This window comes from Triticum dicoccoides, chromosome 1B (genome assembly GCF_002162155.2).
Source record: "Triticum dicoccoides isolate Atlit2015 ecotype Zavitan chromosome 1B, WEW_v2.0, whole genome shotgun sequence".
Lineage (NCBI taxonomy): Eukaryota > Viridiplantae > Streptophyta > Magnoliopsida > Poales > Poaceae > Triticum > Triticum dicoccoides.
The window spans coordinates 1,409,006-1,419,991 of NC_041381.1; the positions used below are offsets into that span (position 1 = coordinate 1,409,006).

At 47.3% G+C, this 10,986-nt stretch overlaps 2 protein-coding genes and 1 pseudogene across 2 annotated transcripts in view; 2 read left to right on the top strand and 1 right to left on the bottom strand.

Annotated features, from left to right (window-relative positions):
* The window catches only part of LOC119314890, a 5,774-nt pseudogene extending 2,279 nt beyond the window's left edge, over nucleotides 1–3,495 (top strand).
* Nucleotides 3,496–4,357: 862 nt separating this feature from the next.
* On the top strand, nucleotides 4,358–7,214 carry LOC119314897 (uncharacterized protein At4g37920-like). Its single transcript, XM_037589586.1, has 6 exons — nucleotides 4,358–4,582; nucleotides 5,141–5,574; nucleotides 5,669–5,840; nucleotides 6,008–6,252; nucleotides 6,342–6,529; nucleotides 6,615–7,214. The coding sequence occupies exons 1-6, from the start codon at nucleotides 4,393–4,395 to the stop codon at nucleotides 6,772–6,774; spliced, it is 1,389 nt and encodes a 462-aa protein (XP_037445483.1). The 5' UTR covers nucleotides 4,358–4,392; the 3' UTR covers nucleotides 6,775–7,214.
* Nucleotides 7,215–7,646: 432 nt separating this feature from the next.
* LOC119349915 (proline-rich receptor-like protein kinase PERK8) overlaps nucleotides 7,647–10,986 on the bottom strand; it is a 4,485-nt gene continuing 1,145 nt past the window's right edge. The window contains exons 2-9 of the mRNA XM_037618009.1: nucleotides 10,553–10,980; nucleotides 10,003–10,437; nucleotides 9,815–9,901; nucleotides 9,617–9,687; nucleotides 9,458–9,534; nucleotides 9,217–9,364; nucleotides 8,723–8,884; nucleotides 7,647–8,239 (exon numbers count right to left, since the gene is read on the bottom strand). Coding sequence (XP_037473906.1) covers nucleotides 8,018–8,239; nucleotides 8,723–8,884; nucleotides 9,217–9,364; nucleotides 9,458–9,534; nucleotides 9,617–9,687; nucleotides 9,815–9,901; nucleotides 10,003–10,437; nucleotides 10,553–10,980 — 1,630 coding nt within the window. The 3' untranslated portion in view covers nucleotides 7,647–8,017. The remainder of the gene's footprint in view (nucleotides 8,240–8,722; nucleotides 8,885–9,216; nucleotides 9,365–9,457; nucleotides 9,535–9,616; nucleotides 9,688–9,814; nucleotides 9,902–10,002; nucleotides 10,438–10,552; nucleotides 10,981–10,986) is intronic.

The following is a 10,986-nucleotide window of genomic DNA, read 5'->3' on the forward strand; positions in this document are numbered from 1 at the left end:
CATGTGAATAGCATGGTAACTCACACATTGGAGACCCGATAATTTATGCACCTCGGTCCTAGTACTTTTCGCGAGGGAGGGGTGATGAAATATACCCCTGATAACTATTATATCAATAGCACGGTGACTCACACCTCGTAGACCTGATAACTCATGTACCCCAGTCTTTGGTAAATCTGGTGACTGGGTGGGCGGAGGGTGGTTGATGAAATATGCCCTTGGTAACTTTTTGTGTGAATAACATGATAACTCACACATCGTAGAGTTGGTAACTTATGCGCCTCAGTCCTGATAACTTTGGCGACGGTGGTGAGGAGTGGGGGAGGGTTGTTGACGAAATATACCTCCTTTAACTTTTTTGTCAATATCATGGTAACTCACACATCATAGACCTGATAACTTAGGTATAAACAACGCGGTAACTTTAGACCCTAATAAAAAGTTATCGAAACATACCCCAATTACTTATGTGCAAGTAGCACGGTAATGCATGCATCCGAAGCTGATAACTTAGATATAAATACCACTGTAAATTTGACCCAGGGGAAAGAAGTCGTTTAAAACACATCTCCGGCCACTTCTGTATAAATAACATGTTAATATACATACAACATAACTGATAACTTTACAGTAACTTTTCACCAAAAAAGTGATCAAAACATGTCAACATGAGATCTAGTTTTGAAGTTCTCATCGTGATGAATTTTTTTATGTGAAAACAATTTTTCAATAAAAAACGACAGTTTGAGCAATAAAACATTTTACATCTTTGAAATAGCGAGAATTTACAATGACATCAGGTTTTCTGTGCTCCACTATTTTTGCATGTGGAGAGAATGTTGGAGGAGCCATTTTGATGCCCCGGTAATTTTCATGTAAACCTAATGGTAACTGGAGTACCACGTAGGTGATAACTCATTTAACTACGGTACCACGTAGGTAAACAAATGCTGCATGATTGCTTGCCTACTCTACTCAATAGTCAAGAAAAGCTACCCACATTACACTAATGTGATGATGATCGCAACTCTAGACTTTAGATCCAGCCCTTCTTATTTTAGTGGGTGCATATTTAGCATGTGTCGGATAATGTGATGACGACACAACTCTAGACTTTAGATTCAACCCTTCTTATTTTAGTGGGTGCATATTTAACATGTGTCGGATTCCTACCGGTTCGGGCTGGTTCCGATCGAGCATGCGTCACGCTTCGGGTAACCAACCGTTCGTTCAGAATGCATAGGAAACAAATCTAACTATATATTGTATATACTAAAAGTACCATACAGGGTTCTCCTCAAGATACTACACTAATCCACACCACTAAATTGTATCGACCCTCGGATCTTTAAATTCTGGCTAGGATTTAGCCAGAGATCAAGAATCAGTACTGACGTTGTCTTTGTCAAATAAGTGCGTTCATAGCAAAATGTGTAGTCATGTCCAAGAAAATAATCCTTATTCTGTTTATCAGTGGATCACAACCGATGTGTCTTTATAGATGTACCTAAACAAATGCAGAGGAAAAATGAAAAATTTAATGGCATGAGCAATTGTTTCTTTAGGCTTTTCCTTTGGAATTTGAAAAGGTGATAGAGATATTAAGTCATTGCCCGTGCATATGCCATCGTAATTTGTAAAAGTGTTAGACATTATGTCATTGCCCGTGCATATACCGGCCATTGTCATAGTGGCTGCGCTGGTCACTTTGCCAGTTAAATAATGTTCTAGCAACATCGATCTCTACAAACTAAACGACATACTATGTATGTATATTCCTAGCAAGTTAACAAATACTCCACTTAGATATATAGACTAACTGAAAATGAAAATGGAAACACGTAAAACTAAAAAAGAAACATGGCTAACAAGAAGCTTGCTCATGCATGATGGTTTGACAGGTAAGATGTCAATCACTTGGTTTGGACCTGTACCCAGAGTGACCATTACCAAGCCTGAACTGGTGCGAGAGGTTTTGTCCAACAAGTTCGGGCACTTTGAGAAGCTCAAGTTTGGCCGGCTCCAGAGGATGTTGCACAACGGCGTGGGTAGCCACGAGGGCGAGAAATGGGCCAGGTACAGGAGGATCATCAACCCTGCCTTCCATCTGGAGAAGCTCAAGGTGATACATAAATACATACTATTTTTGTTGTGTTATTGACATGGCAAACTGGCACAAACGGTCATGAAACTGGTATTGGACCAATTTTCAGCGCATGTTGCCGGCCTTCGCAGCATGTTGCACCGAGCTGGTGCAGAGATGGGAGGGTCTAGCCCTAGCCATGCGAGGTGGATGTTTGGCCTGACATGCAGAACCTGACAGGGGATGTCATCTCTCGCGCCGCATTTGGCAGCAGCTACCTGGAGGGCAGGAGGGTCTTCCAGCTTCAGGGGGAGCAGCTTGAGCTCGTCTTGCTCGCCATGAGCAAGATGCACATCCCTGGTTATTTCTTCTTGCCAACAAAAGCCAACCGAAGGATGAAGCAGATCGCTGCCGAGATCGAGAGGGTCCTCAAGGGTATCGTCGCCAAGAGAGAGAACGCCATGAGAGCCGGCGAGGCCACGAGCGACGACCTTCTCGGGCTGCTGCTCGAGTCCAACATGGCGCACTGCGGGGATTCGAAGGGCGCCGGCATGGGCATCACGACCGACGACGTGATCGGGGAGTGCAAGCTGTTCTACTTCGCCGGCGCGGAGACCACGTCGGTGCTGCTCACATGGACGATGATCCTGCTCTGCATGCACCCGGAGTGGCAGGACCGCGCCAGGGAGGAGGTCCTGCGCGTCCTCGGCGCCGCCGGCACGCCGGATTACGACGGGCTAAGCCGCCTGAGGGTGGTGACCATGGTGCTGCACGAGGTGTTGCGGCTGTACACGCCGGTGACGGCGATCCACCGCGAGACGTACAAGCCCATGGAGCTCGGCGGCGTGAGGTACCCGGCGGGCGTGGTGCTCATGCTGCCGCTGCTCTGCGTCCACCACGACAAGGAGGTGTGGGGCGCCGACGCCGACGAGTTCAGGCCGGAGAGGTTCGCCGAGGGGGTCTCCAGGGCATCCGTCGCCGACGCGCCGGCGTTCTTCCCCTTTGGGTGGGGCCCGCGGGTGTGCATCGGCCAGAACTTCGCGCTGCTCGAGGCCAAGATGGGGCTCGCCATCATCCTGCGCCGCTTCTCCTTCCAGCTCTCGCCGGCCTACACGCACGCGCCGTTCCCCGTCGGCCTGCTGCAGCCGCAGCACAGCGCGCAACTCAGGCTCAAAACCCTAGCTCGGATGTGAGCTGCATATCACAAAATGGGATCCATGATCCATCTGCTTGTACTACAGCACTCAACAAGCAGGATTAATATGGTTGTGTTGTGCATTTTTTTTGACTTCCTATGGATGTTGATTGTATCATATAACAACCCAAGTTTCTCTACTTGTGCTTGCTCAAGAAAAGCGTCACAGGTGATTCCTCGGCAATCACCCTGATGGCAATGCAATCTAACTAGTACTGTCATTGTTCTCTGAGTGTTTAAACTAGTACGTGTATGCAGAATTTTTAAAAATCCACGAACTTTAAACAAATGAACTTACATGATTATATATTTTATAACTCCGTCCTTTTCAGAATACTTGAAGTTATAGCTTTGTCCTAAGTCAAATTTCTTTAAATTGTCCTACTTATTGTAGACAAAATATATTAACACCTACTAAAAAAAGTTGAAAAGTCAGCGTTTCCGACAGCGACGTGGTCTCCAAAACGCAAACTTGCCACTCATTTCTTTCTTATAAGTATTGATAAACCTAATAAAATTGCAATAGGTACGAGATCCGCGATGAATATACACAGTTCATTGCTAGTCCAAAATGTAGATATTTCTAAACTAAACGGGTGACCCATGTGTAATACAAGATCTTATCTATGACTAGTGGAAGGGAATCTCATGGATAATCACATTCACGTGTGATGGAGATGGAGATGCATATGCATGAATTGACCAATACTTAGCTGAATTCGGACTGCTCCCCGCATCAATCCAACGGCTGGCCAGGCGGCGGATGTTTTCTAGTTATCCACCGGCTGACGCATAGCAACCCCCTAATGAATAGCACAATCAAAAATTACAAAAAATAAATAAATGTTGTTGATATCGTACCCTAAGATTCGTGTGTAAATCTCACAATCCAAAGAGGCCCTCCTAGGAGTTCAAAGTTCAGAGAGCATCTAAAAGGTTTTTTTTTTTTTGAAGTAGGTAAAATAGGATTGGAGTGTGCTGCAAGCCCCCAGTGGACAGAAAAAACAAGAGGCATTGAGGCGAGTGCGGCCCATTGGGCCTTTTTGGGTGGGTGTGCGGCAGAGAAGCAGGCAAGTGGAGTCCGTGGGAGGGACACTCAGACCAGACCACCAGCATGACTCCCGACCAGGCTGCTGCTATCGCCTCCCTACCCTACCTCGCCGCCGCCGCCGGCACCTCCACCTCCGCCTCGCTCCGGCGCCCCCGTTCCCTCCCCTGCTGCTCCTTCCCTCTCCGCCGGCCTCCGCCCATATACCTCACCTGCGCCGCCTTCCCCTACACCCCTCCTCCGTGCGCCGGCGATGGTACGTTCCTCTTCATGCGTATCCACCTATACATGGTTGATTGCTATGCTAACTTCGCAGTCGATTTTACTGCTCTATTTATCAATTGATAATGCTTTCTTTGGTTTGATATATAATCTCCAGAATTAGCAGGCCCATATGCTTTGATTTCCTGCAGCCATTTGCTATAACTGTTTCCTGAAATTCTGATGCCCACTTGTTCACAATTTAGCGGGTTATAAGATGTTTATCTGGTTATGGCTGCAGCTGCCCTCCTTTTGTCCCCTCTCAAAACGGCAAAAGGCTAAAACTTTGTCTGACTGTAAATTGACCCAATCCAACCTATGCCGTGCTCGGAACAAAGTCTTCGGCGCTCGACTTCCTGCATATCGGCTTGTTAGGCGCGCACGCTAGTCGGTTGACAGCGGAACCTAAAACGCAAACCACGGCTTTACTAACGTCTGTCTGGTCATATGTGTGCGGCATACAGTGTTTGTGTCCCTCTTGAGCTACTTCTGAAGAATTACAACACCTCTTTTTATGGAACGGTAACATATCTACAATTTCTCCTCATCTCAGGACAACACATGCTCCGTGGCCCTCCGCAGCCACGATGCTCCAACGTGGAAGCGGTCGGCGACGTGGCCGCAGCAGCAGTGCCCGACGATTACACCGAGGACACGCCGTCGAGCAGTGGGTATGCGAACGGCCATATGGCCACCGCTTCATCGCACGAACAAGATCATCCTTCTGAAGGAAGCGCGGGCAAGGCGGACGACAGGGCTACTACTGCCAACGTCAACCTAAAAATGGTCAAGATATCTGACAAGCTGATTGGTGTCTTCATGGTCGACAAGCCTACGCCGACGGATTGGAGGAAATTGCTCGCGTTCAGCAGGGAGTGGGACAACATAAGGCCGCACTTCTTCAAGCGCTGCCAAGAGAGAGCGGACGCGGAAACAAATCCTGAGATGAAGCACGGCCTTCTCAGGCTGGCTAGAAAACTGAAAGAGGTACAGGATGCATGATGCTTCATTTCATGATTTAACTTGGCACTTGCTAGTGGTGTGTCTTAATTTAGTTTTTCCTCCCTACTATGCTTTTCAGGTAGACGAGGACGTACAAAGGCATAATGAACTATTTGAGTTAGTGAAATCCACACCGTCTGATAAAATTGGTGAGGTTGTTGCTAAGCGCCGTAAAGATTTCACGGTGGAGTTCTTCAACCACCTGTATTATGTCGCAGAGTCGTATAAGGATGACCCTGCTAAGCAAAAAGGTGAGACACTTGAGAATTTGATCGTCACTTTTCTGCAAATTTGACATTTTTCCTCTTTCATGTCTTAACGGCTGTTGCCTTTGATGGCTTATGCCCCTCCTGATGTCATGTAACAGATCATTGTTTCCCTGGTTCATCATTTTTCTCGTTCATCGGTTTGCTTGCAGAGTTGGCGACACTTGGAAATGATTGTGTGGATGCTCTGCAAGCTCATGATGACATGTCTGGCAGTCTTCAAGCGCTGAATGTTGCGGAACTAAAGCTAAAGGACATACTCAATTCACCTTCAGTGGACGCTGCGTGCCGAAAGATCGATGACTTGGCCGAGAAGAAGGAGCTAGACTCCGCGTTGGTGCTGATGCTTTCAAAAGCTTGGTCGGCTGCAAAGGGCACCGACATCACAAAATCGGACGTAAGGATCTGGCGCTCTGCATACTGGCATCCTTCTTTCCCATCTTTGTTTCACTGTACAATTTCATCACAAAATCCAACATTCTGCAGGCAAAAGACATAATGTTCCATCTATACATGACTGCTGTGGCCAATCTCCAGAGGCAAATGCCAAAGGACATCAGAATACTGAAGCATCTTATAATGATTGAGGATCCAGCAGAACGCCTGAGTGCGTTGAATGACGCTTTTACTCCTGGTCCTGAACTTCAAGGCGAGAATGTCGATACCTTATTCACGTAAGTACTGTTAGTCTTTCACAAAAAAAAGAAGATTATTTTGTGTAATCTCCAATCTGATTTGACATAACCTGGTGGATTGCAGGAGTCCGGAGGTGTTGCACACTTGGGCAAGCGCTATAATCGATGCATATTATAGCAGCAGGGAGGGCACTCTCCTTGGGCAGGCAAGGGACCTGATGAACCCTAAAATTATAAAGAGGGTTGAAGAGCTCGTGAAGACGATCAAGGATCAATACCTCTGACTCTGAATCTCAGTCATCAAGAAAGGTTGTGGCCTCACGTTCCTAGTAACTGCACTACAGGGATCATCATCTGAACAACAGGATGGCGCTCTGCTTGCTGCGCAGCGGAGCTCCTGTCCATGGCAGCTGGGAACAAAGAATGCAATACTTCGGACTAAATACAGTACGGCGCATAAGTGATTGTAGCATGTGATGTATGGATGTAGGTTTCACTTAGGTGTATGTCTTACCCCCTCAACCTCCCCATAGATAACTAGATAGTGTATGCAGATTGCCTCTGCTCAGACAGAATCTGAAGAGGACACTGAGAGAATAGCACTTTATTGTGGTCACGATAGACATAAAAAGATTAATATCTTTTCTTCAGATTTTCTGTGCAAACTTGGGTTGTCACTGGTGACTGACATAAAAGTGAGTGAATTTGAAGGTAATTTTGTGAATTGCTGCTAGTTATTAACAGTGTGTCATTTACGTGAAGGTGGAGTTAAAGTTTGGAAATCTGCCTGAAATCATGGCAGGTGAGTGAAAAAACACATCTTAATTATGTACCTTTTGAAAACCTTTTCATATGTTAGTCATATGTTAGCTGCTGATGCAGGTAAAGAACTGTATCACATATAGTAGCTGATGTTGATCTGAAATCGCCATCATGAAAAATGTTCAGCTTGAGAGGTCATAAAGAATTATTTCAAGGGTTTCTTGGTCTTAGAATGTAGCCTCTCACCAGACTTCAATGTGTCTAGAAGAAGAATGAATCATCATCTTAGGGTTAGCGAAACATCGACATCGCCTTGACCATGCAAATCATACAATACATATGCTGATAATATATTGGAAGAAAGCAAGACTATTATATTGTCAGTCAAACAGACTTGAACAAGTCATCATCAGCATCCTTTCTCTTTTCTCCCTTTAGATGTGGCCTCAATCAACATCATTGTCAAGCCAACAACACAAAAAGAAAGACTACAGAAAGTTCAAACATTGTGCTCTTTCAGTTAGGCAACAGCAGCAAGAGCAGGCAGCCTAACAAGTTAGTTACCAACCACAACAACAGCTTCTAGCTTAATGATTTGTCAAACAAGAGTACATCTTCCTCGCTCGTGCGATCTACACGCGAGCAATCATCGTAACAAGGCGAGAATTACACCAGACTTTTTTCGATGGTCGATAACACAGCCCGGCCGAATCAGTGGGTCGAGAAGAATGGCTACGTACATGTGGAGCACGGAAACAAAGACGGTCATAAGATCCGGGAGTTTGAGGAGGTGGCCTCGGCGTCGGCCCTACTGCGACTGATCCAGCTATACTGGCTGAAGGCGGAGCTGTCGTCCTGGTTGCCCTGCACCATCTGCTGGAACATCCTGATGTCCGCCGTGTTTGCCACGTTGAAGAGCTCGCTCTGCCCTGGCTGGACGCCGTTGGTTAGGTCGATATCCGCTAAGCTATCGAGGACCCGCACCACCTGAAAGGAGAGTGAGATGAATGACAAGTTGTTAATCCTCTGACCAAACAAAATATTGCCTCTGTTCACTTTTATAAGACCTTGAAGACATTTCAGACAATGTATAAAACAGCCCATTTTGAGTTGTCTGAAATGACTTACAAAAGTGAACGGAGGGATTAAAATAAAATAAAACTTTGTAATTTTTCTTCTACAAAAGATTAGGAAGCAAAGTTGGCACACAATTTTGTCCGTGTGTGCATTGGATGCGGTGCGAGGTTCACCACAAGGCTCGGAAGTTAAGATGTCGACGTTTCGTTAACAAGGACAATTTATTCTTGATGGTAGAAGGATTTGACAGGGGCAAGACTACCTAAATCAACCTTGTTTATCAAACGGTGGTTGGTACCTCCAACCCAAGCATGCATCTCATTTGATTGGCTCTAGGAATGTCCACATGATATAGTGATGTAAGGTGGTCAGATAGACAATGGCCATGCGTACCTGGCTCATTCTGGGCCTCTTTGATGACGAGTGTCGAATGCAGGCGGCTGCAGATTCAATCATACGGAACATTTCGACCTCGTTGAAGTTCCTCTCAAGCCTGGGGTCGACCAACTCTTCCAGCTTTCCCGTCTCGAGAGCTCGACTAAGCAACGGTCTAGCCTGCAAATAATGTCAGTTTGCAAGGTTTTTTTTTTAAAACAACAGACCAACTAAATTAAGGAACATGTGGGAGGAACTACATGTTCATTTCAATAGAGAACAAATAAGCACCCAAATTCATGTTGAGGAAGAAATGCCTGGATATCCTTGTATGGCTGGTGAGTTATCACACAAAATACGGGAACCCGGCATTTAAAGTGAAATATGAACTTATAACCTCTAGAACTACCAATACATGCGATGAAGTAAGTCTGTACTACATGACTGTTCTAGTCAACGACAAAAAAACAGGAACAATTTCTTTAGGCAATAAGTTGAGTGCTATAACTTACCCACTCAACAAGGCTCTCATCACCCAATGGTCTTGATGCATCGACAGGCTTTCGACCAGTCATAAGCTCTAATAGTACCACACCAAAAGAGAACACATCGGATTTCTCAGTCAGCTTGCCACTTGACGCATACTCCGGAGCCATGTATCTGCAAGAAAGAAAGAAAAAGAGAACATTTTTAGTCATCAATTCTATAAAAAGACAGTAGACGCCTCTGAATTTGCACATACTTTTTACTCACCCAAATGTCCCCATAACCCGTGTAGTCACATGTGTTACAGCGTCCAAAGCCAGTCTTGCAAGACCGAAATCGGCCACCTAAATTCATGGACAGCATCTAGTCAGTATATGAACTATATCATATGAGATGTTCTCGGACACATTTGGGGAATGCAGTTACCAGTGCGTCAAAGTTATTATCCAACAAAATGTTTGAGGATTTGATGTCTCGGTGAATAATCCTTGGATGGCCTGCAAAAGGGCAAAGAATGCAGCCAGGTTAGGACAAAACCGGAATGATAAATGGGGAAAATGATTCTTTTTCTTTTTCTCAAAAAGTAATGGGGAAAATAATGAAAAGGGCAAGAAAGAGCATTACAATCTTCATGCAGGTACGCTATTCCACGAGCAGCACCGGCAGCGATTTTAACCCTAGCCGACCACTCTAAAACAGGCCTTCCCTGTCCTGTGGTCGCATACATTTCAGAACAACTTCAGTTTGTACAGCCAGAAGTTACATATGGAAATGGTCATTGCACAAACAAAGCAAAATGTTAAGAAGCGTACCGTGAAGGTGATAATGCAGAGTGTCATTCGACACGAAATCGTAGATGAGCAGCCTCTGGCTATTGGCGATGCAGTACCCGACAAGAGAAACCAAATGCCGGTGATGCACGCGGCTGATGATCTCCACCTCGGCCTGGAACTCGCGCTCCCCTTGCCCGCTACCATCCCTCAGCTGCTTGACGGCCACGTCCTTCCCTTCGGGCAGCCGGCCCTTGTACACGGACCCGAACCCTCCCTCGCCGAGCAAATTGCGCGGCGAGAAGCCGTCGGTGATCTGGTACATCTCCTGGTACGTGAAGAAGCGCGAGTTGCCGACGCTCATGTCGGACACGCACGGTTTCAGCCTGGGACTGCCGGCACTGTAGTTGGTGTGGACGGAGGGGTCGGCCGACGACGACATTGCCGCGTTCGCCGAGTCGCCGCCGCCCGAAGGAACTGCGAAAAATGTATGCTTAGGTTAGGTATAAGAATGACTGACTGACCGAATGAGTCAGTGAGTGTGCACTGAATTTAGAGTTCAGCACAGTGAGGTTGAACTACTGTTAGTTACCTGAACCTGAGGGTGGCAGCTCTGAAGAGAACGGCGGCGACCGGAACCCGGGGCGGTAGTCGTCCCGCCCCCTCCGGCGCTTCTTGGTGTAGAGGACGGCGGCCGCTATGAGGGTGACGACGAGGAAGGCGAGCACGGCGCCGACGGCGATGACGACGCCGTTGCTGGCCCCCCCGTTGTTGCTGCCCGGCGGGGGGGAGGCCTTGCGGCCCCGCTCCCCGGCGGACTGCGTGGAGGACTTGTTGGGGCTCCTGCCGTGCGTGTTGGCCGGGTCGACGGCCGTGGCCGGCGTCGGCAGCTGCGGGTGGTGGCCGGCCGCCGAGGGAGGGGGCGAGGGCTTGGCGTGCGGCGGGGCGCGGGCCGGGGGCGAGGCGGACGGGGACGGGGCGCGCGGCGCGGGTCTTGGAGTCGGGGCGGCCGGCGTGGGTCTTGGC

Coding starts and splice junctions, on each gene's coding strand:
- LOC119314897 (XM_037589586.1), top strand. CDS start 4,393: ATGACTCCCGACCAGGCTGCTGCTATCGCCTCCCTACCCTACCTCGCC. Junction 5,575..5,668: donor TGGCTAGAAAACTGAAAGAG/GTACAGGATGCA, acceptor TATGCTTTTCAG/GTAGACGAGGACGTACAAAG. Junction 6,530..6,614: donor AATGTCGATACCTTATTCAC/GTAAGTACTGTT, acceptor GGTGGATTGCAG/GAGTCCGGAGGTGTTGCACA.